This window comes from Aptenodytes forsteri, unplaced genomic scaffold (assembly GCF_000699145.1).
Source record: "Aptenodytes forsteri isolate BGI_AS27 unplaced genomic scaffold, ASM69914v1 Scaffold111, whole genome shotgun sequence".
NCBI lineage: Eukaryota > Metazoa > Chordata > Aves > Sphenisciformes > Spheniscidae > Aptenodytes > Aptenodytes forsteri.
In genome coordinates this window covers 802543-821736 of record NW_008794710.1, presented here as the reverse complement: position 1 = coordinate 821736, position 19194 = coordinate 802543, and the positions used below count along the sequence as shown (strand labels likewise).

The 19194-nt window shown below is 38.4% G+C and overlaps 1 protein-coding gene across 2 annotated transcripts in view; it reads right to left on the bottom strand.

The window, feature by feature from the left end:
• Positions 1–19194, bottom strand: part of PPP2R2C (protein phosphatase 2 regulatory subunit Bgamma) — a 213680-nt gene that overhangs the window by 133821 nt on the left and 60665 nt on the right. The window contains exon 1 of one of the 2 annotated variants that reach the window (XM_009273750.2): positions 13749–13843. The exons of the other annotated variant lie outside the window; for it this stretch is intronic. Within the exon in view, the coding sequence (XP_009272025.1) occupies positions 13749–13818 (70 nt within the window). The 5' untranslated portion in view covers positions 13819–13843. Of the gene's footprint in view, positions 1–13748; positions 13844–19194 lie in introns of those variants that run through there. 2 annotated transcript variants of the gene reach the window in all.

Sequence of the window (19194 nt, the reverse complement as noted above, 5' to 3'; positions counted from 1 at the left end):
TGCCAGGCCTCCTTCCTAAGTCAGAAATTCCTTTTCAGTAGAACGGTGCAGAAGTAGGACTCTTGAAATTTCAAAACGACCCTCCTCTTGCACCTGAGGGTCATATGCAGATTAATCAATCACTCCAAGTCCAAGATGATTATGAGTCACATCTGCGTCCTTTAATGACAGTAAAAGAATGGTATTGAGTGGCAAATCCCAGGTCTTGCACTCACAAGATTTAATGGCTATAAGTACAGAGAGCAGAAAGAACTTGGCAAAGAGTGCCAAATGAGTTATGGTTTTGGCTGGATTTCCATTTTTTTTCAATAAGGATTTATGGAGCTTGAGGAGTAGCAAGTACTGCAGATAAAAGCCAAGTATCACTACAATCAAGTCAAGCAGCAAATGGAAAGAGAAAAATTGTAGTCAAGGAAGGAATGACTATATTTCTGTCTCCTTATTTCTCTCCCCAGCACTGCGTGGATCTACATATTCCTGATTTCTCCAAAGTCTGAGCAGGGAATACTACTTCCAGAGAGAGACATGTTGAGAATTTAAAGCTTTGGGGCCCTGCTTGAACAGAGATGGAACAGTTGCCTTCTGGCAGGAATTAAAGCTGGTATGGAAATGTCACAAAAGGAATTAAAAGATGGTCTGGAAAGTGGCCAAAAGGAGATCAAAGGAACTTTAGGAGCATGAAGGCACATACCAGAAGCACATGAAAGGGGACTTCAAGGCAGACCACTAGGTTTAGGAAAGTATCTGTTGCCTGGGTAGAAGGCTGTGTGAACCAGGGGAAAACGTAAATTATTCTTGTGAAATTTTTAGTCCCAAAATATCCATACTCTCTTGTATAATTTCCAGTCTTGACCACATGTCAGACATCTAGAAGAACAGATGTATTTTAGATTCAGCCCAAATTTTAAACTATAGGAACTGATCAGCATATCCTCCTTCTTCTTCAAGTGTGGTATGTTATTGGATCTGAGATTCAGATTCCAGAAAACACCAGCTATCTGTGAGTTAAAACATATTAACACAGAGAAACTATAGCTCGTGTCTTGTATCACATTTATTGTGGTAAATATATGATACAGGCATAAGTATTTATGATGGTAAACTGAGACTTTCCAAAAACACTGGTGTGATGAAATTCAACTAGAAACAGCGACAGAAGAAAGAAATTTGGGAAGATTATATAGGGTATAGGCAGACCTAGATAGCTTTAAATTAGCTGAAGACCCTAGTAGGCTTGGTTGCTGCTAATAGACCAACCGTGGCAGCACTGAGCTCATTATTTAACCCTGCTTTTTTGTAACTTCATTAAAGACTTAATCTTTAAAAGCAGTATTAAGGGTAAAAACTGTGATTGTTATGTTTCCAATGTTGTCACACAAAGGGCTGGTAGCAGCAGCAGTTCAGGGGTGCATTGAGAGGCTGGCATACTCACCACCACTGTGATACACTGCAGGCGGGAAAAGGAGCAGCAAACGGAGCACAGACAGAACCCGCATGCTTATCCACGTATTTACTGGCCTTCCAAAGCATTTCTGTTTTAATATTAACTTCTGCATTTAGTTTGTCTGCAACACAGAAAGTCTCTTCTCTCTGAAACATAAGCTAATAAAACTTTCGAAATAATTTTCTTCTCCTCTCTTTTTATACAGAGAAAGAACATACAGAGAGGGAGGCCAGAACACATCTTCACTGAGACTCTCTCACAGAATTGCAGGAACAAGCTGGCCTCAGAACAATCAGTTTACAGAAACACAACATCAAAAGTGGACAGTTTTTAAAGCAGCTAGCTTCAAAAGAAGAAATGGACCATCCATGGATATGATCTGGGTAGCCCCAAAGTTGAAAAGAGGAGCTCTGGGGATTCTGAATTGGATAAAAGCTTCAGGGAACTGTTGGGTTATTGCTTTTAAGAGTTATTAGGATGAACAGGTGCTTTGCCTCATCTCTGTTTCTGCCCCATGTGCTACTATTGCACTGTCAATAAACTCTGTTCATCCTTCCATCAGTAAAAGCAGTTATTGAAAAATAAAACTAAAACACTTACAGAAAAATCTTCCTGTGCTCCAGCAGAAGGTTTCTGACAGAACAAGGAAAAGAAAAAACAATGACTCTTTACACAAATGCATGAGAACCACCACTTACAAGCTAAAGCACAAGAATTCCCCGAATTCCTTGTCCAGGATGAGCAAACTGGTAGAGTTACTATTTTCAGGTGAAACAACTTGTGCTCAAGTTTGCTAGAACTGTGTTGCACCTCTTCTAGCGGCAGGTTCCACCCATGATGGCAGGTTCTTGTTAAAATGTTTAGGTGTCTCTTGTTGTCACATGTAGTCAAATCTTATCTAGCTACCTTTTTTTTTTATTTTGGATGCAGATATTAGCACTATTTAACTAATAGATCTTGCCTTGCAAACTCCGACAGGGTTTCACTTATACAATAAAACCTCAAATTTTGGAGTCACAATTTCTGGACTGCATTGCAAAACTGCAAAAGGCAAAGAACAGGAACACTTTCATTGTTCAGTTTTGAAAGCAGACTCTGATAAGTCCCTTTATTCCTCCTCGAGCTCAATTATTTGGATTCTATTATTGTGATAGATCATATATTTTAGGCATCCTCAGTTAACAACTTGTTAATTCAAATACTGACCCCATTAACCTATGATACAGATCTTTCAAAGAATGTAAAACTGCAGAACTAATATGCTCTCATAAGTTATTCTAAATCTGTCAAGCTGCAGAATGAAACAACATTTTAGAAATGGTAGCCGACAGATGAATACGTTAGAAAAATCAGACCTAAAGCCAGTCAAAATGGTTAGTGGTTGCTCTAAAGTTAAAAGCATTTTTAACATAGACATTTTAAGTCTTGGCAAAATTCAGATAAGGTTTTCTATTTAGTCTTAAAATTTCAAAAGTGTTTGGAGTTACTGGATACATTACTGTCTTGGACAATGTATATGCTCATGTGCACAAACAAATTTATGAATGGAGATTTCTAGATCAGAGGTGACTTAGCAAGAGGGACATTAAGAGCTTAGAAATATTTGCAAAATTTCAGGAAAGGAAACTGCCAAACTGGGTATTTTTTAAAGAAAACTGTGTAAATTCAATTGCTAACAATAATACGCCAGCCAAAAAAACCCCCCAGCCATAATGACTGAATTCAGTCATTAAAATGTAAAATAAAGGAATAGCTTCCTGTGCTAACCTCAATGTAACTACATCTATCAAGTCTCATCTGTAATAACCAGGCTGACATTTGCTCTGTGGAGCCTGAATAGCTAATTCCTCCAATTTACACCAACTTCTTGGCTTTCAGGAACAAAAATTGTTTTCTATCTAAATATACTTACACTTAACAATCAGAATGAATTCCTCTGCAAACAATTCTCCACACTGGCAATCAACTTTGTTACTAATTATTTATAGTGCAGAAGCATCAAAGCTTTCCGCTTTCAGATTTAACATTACTACTATTACTACCATTTCCCAGGTACATCCAGGATAACTGTTAAACATTTTTCCAATACACTTATAGCTCATATTTTCCCCTTTCCTTCTACTGTGCATAAACATTACAAAAGCCTTATAAAAAGCTTGATTTGAAGAAGCATTACAGTAAGCATCGCTACTATGTAAGTTTTTACAACACTGACCAAAACATTAACCCTTCTCCTGGTGCACATTTAACAGTTTGCATGGAGCAGCGATGGGACCCTGATGTAACTTTGCACCTGCAGAAGTCAGCACTGCTCACAGCAACCTGTGCTTTCAGGAGCAGGCAGGTCTGACGTTTCCCTCTCTGCTAGCAAGGGACAAATAGCAAGGGACTAAAAACAGGACAAGTTTGCTAGCATTTTCTGAAGAAGGTGGACTCTTAGGTTGGTGGGCTAACCAGTGCCTCTTTCACTCTGGTCTCCTCTCAACTGATACTCCCCCCCTGTGATGGGACAGGCTCCAAGAGCAGCAGAGAAGGAAGGGTGGGCAGCCCAGGCTACACCTTCCTCTGCAGAACGGACTATTTGCTGCCAATAACTGCATCCACAAGCAGTTTCAAACCAAATCCCAAATTTAAAATATCTTGAAATTAATTTGAAGGTATGAAAAAGTAAAAGAAACATTCTCAGTATTTCAACCTAACTGAAAAACTGGAAAAGATCAACACAACAAACACCTGTGTTTATACTCCATACAAATCATACTCTGCAGTAATTTCAGCAGAACAGTTAAAAGTTTAAGCAACTAAAAACCTTCACTTGGACGTAGTGTAAATTCTTGCAGGTAGTCAATCTTAAAGTTTTAATATAATTGGTTGATTTGCAATATCATTACTGCTAACAGATGCAACTTACTTGTTTTTCATCTAGCACCTTTGTAACGTTTACATTTGTGTCACAAAAGGCCTCTATTCTATATGACCCATTTTCCTGAACTGCAAGCGAAAGCACAGAAATGTTGACTCTAACAATTAAATACATACCTAGCCCTGGAAAATAAAATCCATGTCAAAGTAATCAATTTTTCAGAAAACTGCAACTTGTCACCACCACTGGGGAAGCTCAAAAACGCAAGGACACTGCTTCTCATACCCCTGGTATAAGGAAAGCTTCGCTCCAGTCACAGACCAAGTCTCACTTCGCTGTTCAGCAAACACTGACATACATAGACCAAAATAGTCTGTGAATTATATGGGACTTCAAAGACACACGGTGCCCTACATACAAGTTCTTACTGTCCCATCTCCCAGTGCTGAAACTTCTGCATAGCCATACTAATACTTCTAGATTCACATTTCAAGCATAGCAACTGGAAGGAGTACAGACACACCAGAAAATATATACTAGCAGTCATCCACAAGACTTCTGTGAGTGTAACATATATACAAAAGCACGAGTACACACAACATGCACAAAATCATATTCACATTGCACCCAAGCGGTAAGAAGCACCACCATCCGTATGGCCATTACTTGACTCTTAGCATCAAGTGTTCTAGGAATTTCTGTAAGACAGTAATAATTCACAGCTACCTATTTCAAAGACACTGCATATGTGACTTCTGCTTTGAGCTTCACTGCTGATTAAAGAGAATATACTTGACCTAAATCATCCATTCAAAAGAAGACTACAGAATACACATCTGACTTCATCTTACACTGGTTATTCCCATATCACAGATCTGCATGCAGAAATGAAAGGTATCAAATCAAGCAGGGTGTCCAAATTAACTTGTAGCATGACAAGAGTCTTGTGTGCCGCCTTGGCAGCCAATTTTGCCCTGCATTTACCAGTCCACTGTGCCTATTTGTTGAATTTTACTAATTACTTATTATTACTGAATTTAGTAGTTAAACTTTTCTTTTTATCGTATCACAATGTAGAAATAAAGACATTCTATCAGAAGTTATTTATGAAATAATGACAAACAGAGCCTGATTTACAGCTATAAATTTGAAAACCCTGGCAAGATTTATTAAAGACCTTGTGCCAAGTTCTATCATAAATTGAAACCTCTCAAAGTTAATGTAACGTCAGGTTGCATTGACTGGCTAAAAGTTTAGAAATAAATTATTGAAAATTGGTGACCAGCTCACTGTTTGAGAACTATTTTTATTCTATTTGAAATACTCATTTAAAGTATTAGGGAGAAATAGTATGGATCCATTAAAAACAAAGAGGAGGAAATAAGCAATCGTTTATTTTTAACTGAACACTGATAATCTTTATTTTTTTACCAGAAACTGGCCCAACAGGCAGAGCATGCTATGGCTGTCTTCAATGCAATCAGTACTATCACAGGGCAGCATTAACCTCAGAATTTATGCAAATGGTGTTATTTTGCACAGTCATTGACTACTTGCAACCCCTGGGTCACATGAACAACAAAAGCACTATAAATAGGAAGAATTAAGGTGACAATTAATTAAGTACTATTCAGACTTGAGTTGAACTGGAACTAGAGGATAATAAACCAACTCTCGGTCCTTTACTTTCTTCTGTACTCTGTTCCTAAGTGAAACATACACAAATGTCATTATATTACACACAGATGTTTCCATCTTCTTTTCTTTTTTAAACAGATACATCAGTAAATATGAAAGGAAAAGCACTGCTATATTTAACAATACAGATCCCAAATCCCTGTCATATTAATAATTCACAAAAGTCACTGAACTGCATGACATGTTGTGCTGAAAGATTTTATTAGGAATTGAGTCTCTTAATGTAATTTTTTATTACTTGTATTTGCACTGGCAAAATACATTCTCCTCTCATTTGCATTTAAGCAATAAAAATAACAGGTGCAATAGTTTTTCAGCAAGGAAACGTTCCTGAGAAAAGGAACTCTCTTACCATATATACGGTTGCTTTGCTAGGTGGGTTTTTTGTACTTGGTAAAGAATTGGGGAACTTTCACCAGGAACCAGTAATATAGACCATATTCATTTCTAAAGGCAAGCTTAGCATTAACCTAAGGACTACAAAAATAGTTGATGAAGAAAGTGCCTCAACATGGCTAAAAGTGCATTCTAAAACCCTTTCTTGTTTAAAAACAAAAATCCCCATAATAATTTCCTCTATTTTTCTGAGATATTTACCTACTCTACCACCCTTTCCCTGGCCAAAACAACTACACTAATATTAGCCAGCAAATACCTTGCCCTCTCTTAGCATATACTCCCCTATACAAAGCCTTACTACGGTGGATGAAAGAAACTGTGGAAGGAAAGTCTCAAAGATCCAGAAACTAGTAATGATGTAGTAACACAATGTAAGCAGTAACAATTGATTACCTTTTTATGGCTTTAATAAAAGATACTCATTTCTTTTTCTACTATAAAATATTCAGTGTTATTGTATTGTGTTTCACATTTAAACTGATATAAGAACCACATCTATTATTCTCTAAACTCTCAATTTAAATATATGATACATTGCTGAAATGTCTGAGGTCTACATAGAAAACAAAATATATTGCAAAGTACAGTTTTCTTTCCATAATGATGCATATGCTAAATAAACTGCTCCTGCAGTGAACGATGACACTGACTCTACCTGCATGGTGTTGTTTAGTTTTACATTATTCAATGCTTTTGAATTGTCAGTTTCAATTAGAAAGAAATCTGGCACAGAGAGACAGCTTGCATAGATCATATTTTATGCCTGCATTTTATCTTACACATGCACTGTAGTGTTGACCTCCTGAACTTACATTTTTAAGGTTTATACGTAGCTAAATCTATTACATATAGTAGCTATGTAGTTAAATGTACTATAAAGATTTCTATTTATAATGTTTCTAGTCCATATTTGTCTATATATCATAATACACGTATGAATAAACTGCATATAGGCTAAATTGCTGAAACTAACTGGTCTTTTGTGCCACTCAGACACTGCTGGCACCTGAGAAAAGCCCCAGATTGGTACAACCAGGTTCTTTTGTAGCTCTGTGTACTCACTGTCAAGGAAGCAGCTTGGCTTGTTTATCATGTAGCTAATATTCTAGACAGTTCTTTCTTTTGTTAATACAGCTTATTCACTTCTCCAGGACCTCCAACACTACACAGCAACTATACACAGTTTTTATTTAGTTACTGAGTGGGAGATCATCTGTTGATTATATATGCATGCAAAGAGACACAAGGTTGCCATCAGTCCCTCTGGGCAACCCACCAAAACCAGCGGTCCAGCATTAGAGATTTATGCCTTTGCAAACGGGGAAGATTGCAACCCAGTTTAGTCACACTTGGTAAGGTTTTACAGGGTACATGTGACACTGGTGAATAACTGTCATGTGGAGGCATGACATTAATCACAGATCCAAACCAAGTTAACTCCATGCCTTTTAAGCATGTCTTGCAGCTCAGAGCGGCTTGAAGTGCTCTCTTAGAAGGATCTAACAGCCACTCGTTAAACTATTCCCTTCCTTGATGAGGCAGGTCTTTTGAGGAGGTGGTAACAAGTTAACACTAACATGTCCCTGCTCTCTGGGAATGCTGGGAACAGCAAATTAAGAAACTCCAAAGTCCCAGTCTAGGGTCATAACTGTCCTAATCCTACTCCTGATTATGATTTCTTCAGAAAGTAAATTTGGCAAGTAAAAGAGATGATGATATTATGAGTGCCTAACATATGTGGTATGAAAATTATATCTGTGGAGTACTTTGAACGTGTAGCTGGTACTGTATAGTGACAAGCGTTGCTGACAGTGTAATCACTTTGGCTAAATCTATATTGCTTTTTCGAGGCTTGCCTGAACAAATTGCTGCCTCATGTTGCCCATACTGGACGTTGCCTTAAATGTCTGTGCTACACAGATCCAAGCTTCAGGTAGAACCAATGTTTTATTTTCCTGCATGCTGAACCACGTATCCAGCTGCAGGCTTGAGCGGGTGAGCAAACGGTTCAGGCTTCAGTGCAAGCCAGTGTGACAGCTGTGCTCTAGCCCTGCCTCCATGGCTTCTCCCAACTAAGCTGCATGAATAAAGATTACAAAGTCAGCAGCATCACTTGGATGGAATAAACCTCATTAATCCAAATCTTCAAGGCTACCCACAACATTCATCTGAATAGCACTGTGAATGAAAGAAGAACCAAATCTGTGCACAAAAGACATAACTGTATCCTGTTTAACAAGGGGCAAAGTTATGCTTAACAAGGTTTACCTCTGTTCATACTTGACTTGAGGAAAAAAAAAAATAACTAACACAAGTGACTAGAATAAGAATGAGCAATAATTTCTAGGGTCATTCTAAAACTGTTTCTAAATGAGTTTTGTAAAAAGATAAAAATCATCAATATTCACAACATAAATCCTGAATTGCTGGAGGTTAAGACAGGAAGAGTTACCTCTTGCACTTTTCTTAATAAGCTTGTTAACTAGCCATTCTCAGAAATAAGTGAACAGACTAGACTGATGGTGAGCCTGAGCCAGAAGAGCAGTACCTCTTTGCTATATTCATCCAATACTCTCAGGTAGCCAGCTCTTACTGAAATCATATTTGAGATGTTTATGAAAGACAAGTTCATACATAAATTTCTTCTTGGCAGATGAAAATGGGTAATTTCCCTTAACTTTGATTAATGAAGAACAGAGATACTAATTTCTTTAGTTAAGGGGAAAAAAACCCCCAAAATCTGTTTTCATTATCTGCAGAGGATTTTTCCTTAAAATCATTAGGAAAAAGAAGTCTCTTTTCATTCTCTATAATAAACATTTCACATGGTTATGATTCAATATGTTTTACACTACACTGGTAATTCTCATTATTCTTCAAATATCACATTTGAGGAGGTTAATACACCATTAACATGATTAACTTTTTAATAGAAGTTAAGCCATATGGAACCAATCTGCACCATTCGGCCATATAAATGACGAGATAGTGAAGGTCAGCCTCTGCCCCACTGCACCTGTGCAACCTCACTGGCTTCACTTGAATTTGCAGGCCTAGACCAAGGGAGGAACCTGTCTCTCTCTAGAAACTGAGAGTATAAGCAACTTTTTATTTCTTCCTAAACTAGGGATAATCCATAAAAAGGCAGGGATGAATCAATACGCTAGACATGTCTGCATACAACCTGAAGAAAGCCTTTGCCACCAAAGAAGCACTTCTCCAGATAAATTTGGGTTCATGGATATGAATCACATCCTTTAACATAGTTTGGTAAGGATAGTGAATTTTGTTCATTGTTTCTCTGTCAATCATTAAATCTGTAAAATACAGAGTAGCTGAATTAACTGTGCAGTTGCTCAAAGGAGCAGCACCATCGTTTCCCCCACAACTTTTTGCCCCTGCCAAGAATACAGCAGCCACACCACACAATTCACTGTTCTGAATCAGATCCTGTGTGGCTGATCCCAAGGTCCTAAGACAGCAAAGCACATCAGCAGTCCTGTCAGTTTTACTGTTATCTTAAGCACAGGTAATGTCAAGGGAACTCTCGGACTGAAGGACATTCTCTGCCCCCAAAAGCACACAAGCCTTTTCCCTCCTTTATCCCTTCCCCCAACTCACTGTCCACTATTTTCTTGCCATCTCCCCTAACAGACTTTGCCTGTAAGTAACAAAGGCTCATGTTTCTCTCATCCAGCCCATCTTCTTCCCCATGTTACACCACACCTCTTCCTCTCTTCTCTGTTCTTCTAAAGGTGTTGTGGAAATAATACATTTTACTGACACAACACCTCCTGGGCAGCTGAGTCCTATACCTAGGGTGCAAAAGGCAATAAAGATAAAACACAGCTCGGCAATGATTCACAAGCTGGAACAGATCTCAGAGGTCATCTAGTCCATCCCTCTGCTCCAAGGGAGGCTCAGCTATCCCCATGTCATTTCTTACAGACATCTATGTCACCTGCTTTTAAAAACTTCAGCGATAGAAACTACACAAGCTCCCTAGGCAATATATCCCAGTGTTTCACCACCTTCACATAAAAAAGTTCAATCTTTCCTCACAGGTCACATTTTCTAGGCCTCAGGTCTTTCTCCTCTCTTTCTTTACAAGTCTCATCAGATCTTTTCTGTTTTCCCTACACAAACAACTCCAATTACAACAGTTTCCTTCAAAAACCACTTTTGAAAGTGATCATTGAAAAAACTTACTGAATATTGCTGCTGGAATTAAATTGCCTGTAACATACTTTTAAGACTTACAATGACAAAATCATTCAAGTCCTGCTTGTTTTAACTCCATTGGTTTTATTACAGATATGCATATGTAACAGGAGAAACAAGTCCAGGTAGTCACTGTTGTCATATGTGTGTCTATAATGCCTATTACCAGAAACAGTGTAACATCAACAGTAAAACATCAACCATCAAATCAAGTAATTTTTGAGATTTAAAAACCAATTCAGTTTTCCATCAAGGTGATACAGATAACCCCAATGTTACAAAATAATGACCTATCAAAGAGATTAAATCCAACTTTGCTCAAGTAAGCAGTTTCGTTAGGAACACGCTAGGTCCTCTAGCAAGAGCAGAGCAAATCAGATTTGGCTCACAGTTTTCCTATACCCTGTGAATTCATGTGTCACCCCATTATTTTTTTTTTTAAATCACTGGAGAAGTAAAAGAGGAAGAGAACTAAAGCAATACTATAGTTAACCCAACATCTTGATTATTGTTGGCTTTACTTTCCTCAGGGAATAGAGAGGAAGAAGGTATATATAAAGGTCAGAAATACCTCCTTTTGTAAATGAATTTAGTCTGCTGCATGGAGCAGCAAGGACAGAGGACACCCCTTATCAAGATTTCAAAACTCTGAAAACAGAAGAGGAAATTGTAGTTATTCACAGACAACAACGAATCAGGAACTTCTCTAATACGCTGGATACAATATAAAGTCTGTCTTTGTTTTAAATAGTGGATTACAAAAGCCAAAGATGCCAAAAGAAAGACTTGGGTTCAGCCCCAATAAAATTATTTTCCAATATAACAAAGCAATGCACTACTGCCTGCAACTGCGTTTCTATATGTATGTTACCATCATACACGCAGCACTAACATATCATAGGATCAAATGCAAGGACTGTGAAAGGACTTCAGGCCTTTACAGATGAGAAGTGCTAAAGGTTGTTTCATGGAGCCAAATCTCTACATAAAATTAAAAAAAAAAAAAAAAACACCGAACAAAACAAAACAAACAAAGCACATTTTAAGCACCAGTTTAGCTTACGTATTCATTAAGCATTTTAAACAAAGTATATCAATGAGAAATTAAAATTTGTGATGGGCTTCTTTGAGCTGAAGGTATCCCTGGAAAAATTTCACAGATAAATCCATTCCCTCATGATTTTCATGATCCTTCAAAAGGTGTGGCAATGTCAGGTATAACAGATGTGAAGAATTTTATTACAGCTGACCAACTGAGCATTCCCAAGAAACTTTACACAGTCAGAGCTGAAGAACTAACACTTTGCTACTGAAGGTTTCCCATACTTCATCCACCTCAAAATCAGATGCCAACATATTTCATGATGACTTCTGATCACAGGGAAAATATAATACAGGCTGACATTGATATTCAAGGTATATTTTGACCCACTTCAGACAAGTCAGTCCATGTGCAATCGTGGAAGAACATCCAGTCCTTCTGATCAAAGTATCAAGTGAAGATGAAATGTGAGAAAATCTAAAACTTGCATCAGCAGTGTCCGCAAAAATACTAAAAACCTCCATCTAATTTTTAAAACACCCATAACATACAAAAGAGGAGAATATTGATTTGCAAAATCCATAAGGGATTATTTTCCTCAGATTACAAAACTGACAAGACTCGAAAGTCCAAATTTTAACATAGCTGCACATGCCCATTAAATATACATCTGAATCTCAACATGTAGCAAGTACACTGCAGTAATTATACTGTGCATTTTGCAGAATCTAAGGCATAAATTTATAAATTTAAGACAAAGTTTCTTCAAATGTTATTACAGATGACTACATCTCAAAACATAACTCATCATTCAGACAAAAAGCAGTAACCAAAAATTCAAAACAAATTAAAAAATGCACCAAAACACGAACCAGAATGCAAAGAATGTCCTAGAGGCAAGATTAGCAAACGATTACACCAGCCAGTGGTAACATTTACAATACACAGCTTTTTTAATTTTTCTTCTGAAAAATCTACTTTGTGTTCCCAGTATGGCAAAATCATCCTGCTGTTTTCTACATTCTAAAAAAAATGCAAATCATCAATTATCAAGAGAGCATCAGCTGATCACATTTCAGGATGCAGCATGGGAGTATTAAGTGACTGAGCATTGATCAAATGACGACAGAATCTGGAGACTGAGTCTCAAGTAGTATTGGTTGACCCTGCTGTTAAGTATGTTCATATTATATAAGCCTACACTGAAGTACTGTTTCTGCTGCTGGAAAGTGCTGTTAAAACTCTGCACACACAAATATATTTGCAAAGTCAAGCACCTACAAATACATTTCTCCTGTTCAGTCAATCAATCTTAAAATGGCCTGCTCTTAAACCAACTTTCTGGCAAGGAAATATGGATCAGTACCTGACCCAACCATTTCACTGGTCTCAAGATAAATTCTCTCAGCATTTAATGTATGTCACCTGCAGGAAAATTCCTTTCTATGTAATAAGCTACCAGCCACTGAATGATTTACAATGAAGGTACCTTTTCTTTTCTCATGTACCTTGCACATAACACAGAAGATGGAAAGAAGGCAGCAGTATTTCAAAAGATTATGCTTACATATCCCTTCTAAATGTATACGGTTCTCTAAGGAACAATCAACTCGGCAATGTCTGTGATGCTCAGGCTACAATTACCAAAATGAGATGCATAACCTTTATTACACCAGCAAACAGTTAACTTTACAGATTATTTCTCTTACTTTAGTGCTCTCAAATCTTTCACCTTCTTTTAAGTAATCAACTGCTTCCAATCTTCCACATTGCAGCTACTGTGCATTCAATGCCAGGTGCTGCACACCTCACTAGCACAAACTCAGCACAATGCAAGACCTTCTTTAGCTCATATAGTTTCATATACTGCCGTAGCATGACAGAATGCCTTCGGGATTTAGCAAATTCAAACAGATTCTGTTGCTACATCACACAGAAAAATGCCTTGAAAGTCTCCCTGTTTAAAAAAAAAAAAAAAAAAGACAAGAAAAAAAGGAACAGCCTATATCTCCAAAATGACAGTGCATTCCTGGCATAGAATATGCAATACAAGAAGAGAATAATGACAGTATTTCTGTTACCTTCAGTCACATAGTTGTGGTCTCGAAGAAAGCTGTGGTTAATTTTTCGTGTGTCCGTGTCCTCGCCCATTTACAGCAGGATTACTCAGCATGCCTATCCGCAGTGGACTGATAGCATCAGCAGAGGTCGTCACAAGAGCACCATCCATGCTGCCACTGCCTAGCAGAGGCGGAGAACACACTGGGCTACTGAGCACAGCATAATGAGAGCTAGTGATGCAGCACAGATTTGGGGAGGGGGGGTGAATAACGATCGGAAAAAAAAAAGAAAAAAAAAGAAAGAAAAAGAAGTAACGGGAGAAAGACGGAGGGGAAAACGGCTCCAATAAATATGAATGCAGAAAGCCAGTAGGGAGCTTGCGTGAAGGGAATACAGGCACTTCTCCCACAGTTAAAGAATAACCCAATTGTTTAGTCAGGTACTCCTTAAACAAGTGCCCACGCAGAGTCTCCTCCAAGTGCCTGCTGCTGGGGATCTTGCTGGATGCTGTAAAGTGGCAATCAGCGTACTGCAGCAAAACCCGCCTGGAGAAGGGCTCTGATTGCTGTTGCTGCTACTGCTGTCATATGCCTGTGCTGCATCAGAGCAGGCCCCTCCCAGTCAGCCGCTCGCTGCCCAACCGCACAAGATCTGCATGTAGTAAAGTGAAAAATGAGACTGCAGGTAATTATTTTAGCTCTTCTGCTGGTAAGATGGGCAATGAAAAAATTAAGGGAGGGGATGTGGGAGAAAAAACTTGAAGCTGCTTAAATGGGTTTGCATTGACGCATACTGCACACTAACGTGCGACCACAATTTTGTGCTAGTCGATACTGTCATATGCAGCAAAAGCAACAGTCGTTCAATGTCAGCCTGTATAAATATTACTGAAGTAGCCAAATACCTGCCTATGAAACGGAATCATTAGAGGCAAGGCAACCATTCAGCAGAAGTATGATAAAATAATTGTTATTTATCTTTTATTTTTTGCCCATTTTGTAGATAAAAGACAAATTACAAAGTATGAAAAAAATGAGGGCCAGAAAACAATCTCTGTGGCTTCCCTGTACAGGAAAGGAAGGCTGGACAAAGGGAATGTTTGCAGGTCATGAGGTTTTCTTAGACCTGCTACTTTCATTCACTGCATTATCCCATCACCTTGAAAAAGCAATGCTGAAATCTGTACACTCAGAAATAGGAAAACAAGTAGAAAAGGAAAATTACTCACTTGGATTATGAAATAAAGCTTGTTCTTTAGTTTGAGTGTTTAATGGCTTACATTACAGCAAAATTCTTTCAACTGAACAGACAAGCAGTTTCCTTAAACTTTCAGTATCTGTTCATGAAACCATGAACTGTTTGCTGCAGGAGGCATGTATTCTGAAAAGGTATAAGCACCACTGAAGTTTAGAAATTTGAATAGGAAAGAAATGGCTGTGTACCAAAGCCACCACTACAGCATGAAAAGGGAGTATGCAATCACAAAACCAATTTAGAGGACAGAAGGATGGTCCTGTGGTTGAGGCCCTGGAATTGAACACAAAAAATACAATTCAGTTGACAGCATTACTACAGCATGAATCTCGCAGTTTTTTTGGTTTTGGTTTTGTTTCTTTTTAATGAAGCTAGGACGTATGGTTCTTAAAGGTAAATTCAAGTACCCTGCCATTACTATAAAATGGGCATGTGACTTTGGAAAAAGTAGAGAACTGTGTAAAAACCTGCCCAGGGATAAACATCGAATTTCAGGATAAAGTAAGGTTGGGAGAGAAAGAAGAATAGCAATGGAATGACCTTCTTCCCTTTCTCCCTTTCTCATTGATGAAGCAAACTAAAACAGAACCATCTTCAACCTGACAAGTAAATATTATAAAGTCTTCACATTTGAGAAGGTGGAAAGTAAGAGAAGTTATTCAATACTTGCACCTGTATAGAACACATTTTATCTATATGCAGATTTTGTAGGTGACAATACTAGAAGTGTTATTTCTGCATTGAGAGCATCAGTCAATATTGTGGTGGTACCGGCAGCTCTCCAGTGCCTGCCCTACCCTCTTCAGTCATTTGCTGCCTTTGCCCATGCTTGTTCATGTACCAAATCCTTTCAACTTCAGGATATCCTGTCTGCTTACACACTGGTACCATCAACTTTTCAAGGCTGTGCACAAAACCAATTCCCTTTCTCAGTTTAGAGGGTAAGCATGCCAGCAGCAACACCAAACAAACCAGGACCTGCTGCCTCACGATCAGCAATGTTTTCCCCTATGGATATGCATGGCCTGGTACATAGCTGAAGCCTTAGGTACAAGGTGGCATCCCAAAACCAGGATCCAGTCCTGCCAGCAGCTTTGCGTGACAACAGTGAATTCTATTATTCTGAATTTTCTACCTGTTTATTGGAAGCAAGTACAGCATAAATACTTGATGACAATACTAGCTACAGTTCAGAAAGTAACTGAGAACCTGTAAATATAATGAATGAGAAAATATACCTAGATTTGATTGAAATGAGGAAGGAGGCCTTGCAAATACTGATATTTATTTTGTATAAAATGACCCTAATCTATGTGATGGAACTGGTTTATTTTGCCCTTCCCTGCCACATTATTTTATTATCTTGGACTTGTTCTTCCAAAGACAAAAGAGTCTGTGAGCAATACACGCTGCACATGAAATCCCAACTCCACTGGAGTCAGTGCCAAAGAGTACAACAAACAGCAAGTTTACACTCAACTATTTAATGCCACGGTTAGACCAATCTGGGTCAAGAAGGCACTTCCCTTCAGCGTCTGTGCAGGAGATAGTCAAACTGTCTGGTCTTAGAAAAACAACCTAGATGCTTCTGTTAGGAACCTAAGCTCCCTATATACTCAGTGTAGCTTTTGGAGAGCAATTAAGAGCATCTGAATCAGAAACCTCTCTTTCTCCATTTTGTACACTGGATGCTTAAGTTTCTCAGTCAGGCACCTAAGTTTGATACACAGCATTAGAGAGTGTGGATTCCTCCGTGGAGGTAACACTGAGCAGCTTCCTCCCATCGCTATGATGACTGCTGAAACTGGAAGAAATGTCACCTTGCAGGGCATTTGATCCCAAAAATCAAGCAACACACTTGAGTAAAAATGCAAAGGAATAATTTATATCTACAAACATACCGAAAATGAACGTGTTCTCTCCTTTCCAAGAAAAAGAATTATATAGAAAATTTATTATTGAAATAAATAGGTAACAAATTATGTGAATGATGTGTAAAATCTCAAAAAAGCCACACTGACAGTCTGTGAAAAGACACTGCAAATCATTTTCTTTGTAAATACCTCTAAATTTCTGAGACCAGGGTGTCCACAATTTCTACAGTGCCTGAGAGAACGTTCCTGCCTTTCCACATAAGCACAGCAATCACTGCCCCTTATTTGTCCTCAATCAGTTGAAAGTTTACAATTTCTATGGTTTATCACTTTGTGCCTCCTTCCCTTATTTGTTAGGTGTTATTTAAACAGTTAAAGAGTGTTTTCATTTTTTCTAGGAGCCAAGTGGACTTATTTTTGTGAAGTCAAATAATAACTCCCATACAGAGATAATTTTCTCCTCTCGCCATTTGAATTAGAGAGCTTCATAGACAACTTCCTTAGGCATCACATCTGGGTCAGATCATGCTTACCTTGTTCTTCCCACTTTAAAGTTAAAAAAACCTCATTAGGAGGAATGGAATGAGGAGGAAGCCTTTAAAAAAAACACTAGACAATATTCCCTGTGTGCATGCAAATGCTTTCCCCAAGATTATGAGCCAAATCCTTACTGTGTGGCAAATATTAGTAGTCCACTGACTTAAGTAAGTCAGTTCACATGAGAAAGATTAGCAAAATTCTGGTCTAAATTTGTAGCGCAATGCAAATTTGTGAGATAACGTTTGCGGACAACTAGCTGTGCCATTTTAAAATGCTACTTATTATCAATCCCACTGATAACCTACATAATTTGATCTGGTCAAATACCTAGGGAGAGGGTGGGGGGAAAGGAACCTTTGATCAAAAACATATTAGTTATTTGTACTTTCATGGTAGTTCACAGTCCTACTCAAAACAACCCACTAAATGAGCTGAATAATGTACAAACACAGAAAAAAAAAAAAAAGAGTGCCCTATCCTAAAGAATTTACAAGCGAACTATAAAATGGAAGAGCTACGTACAGATCAGCAGAGACATTTAAGTAAACAGTGAGTCAGTAATGAGGATGAAGTCCTGGTTTTGAGCTTTCTTCAAAAGAAGGTCATTAGAGACTTTGTGGAGAGCAGCAATAAACAAAAACTGGATTCAAGAGGTTGAAAAATAACAGCATAACAAGACTAGAGTGAGCTTAGAGGTAAAAGGAGGAAGACTGCCTAGCAGGTCAAGAGCTTTTTCTTTTTTTTCTCCTCCCCAAAGATGGAAAAGACTAAGCATATTAAGATGCATTCTACGGAGTAAGTTGTTCAGTGAAAGTGTCAGTGGAGAGTGCGAGGTAAGGGGGAAAGTAAAAGACAAGGGCAGGCATGACACAGATGCCAATACAGACTGTGGGTGTCAGTAAGAAAATAAAACAGTTACAAGGAGCACAGCAAACAAAAACTGGATCTGTGCCAGGAGGAGAAAAACCTGATAAGATAGGGAGAGAAAATAATTTGAGGAGAGGAAGAAACCTGTATTTCACTTTGTCAGAGTTTTGGGGAGAAGGATTGGAGAAAGGGGAAGGTAGAGAAAGAAAAAAAGGAAGGAGCCAGAAATTGAAGCAGGAAGCAGGCAGTACCCTGAGGAAGGAATCAAAACTAGCGAAGATACAAACGGGATTGAGAATGTAAGATTTGGTAACAGTGTAGCCTAACAGCGGTAAGGAATTGAAGAAGATGACAACAAATCTCTGGCTGAATGACTGTTGATCACGTTTGCTCACTGCATTTCCATCAGGAAGCCCCACAGCGTGAGAGAGGGAGGAATTAGGTGTTAGAAGGCAATTGGTCCTGAGGGTTCCTGCGTGATCCTATTTATAAACACCTGTTGAACGCATGGCCACCCTGTTTTGCTCCTGCAGAACGTTTTTGTTCTTCTCAAACACATTCTCACAAAGAGCTTCTATTTAGTTTTGTTAGACACTTACATCAGAGCACAGCCTTTAATAATTTAAACTCTCAATATCTGAAATAGAGCATCGTGAGGTACTCCAAGTCTCTATTTTACCACTCCCAAATCATAGAATCATAGAATCATAGAATCATTGAGGTTGGAAAAGACCTCTAAGATCATCGAGTCCAACCGTCAACCCAACACCACCATGCCCACTAAACCATGTCCCTAAGCGCCTCATCTACACGTCTTTTAAATACCTCCAGGGATGGGGACTCAACCACTTCCCTGGGCAGCCTGGTCCAATGTTTCACCACTCTTTCAGTAAAGAAATTTTTCCTTACATCCAATCTAAACCTCCCCTGG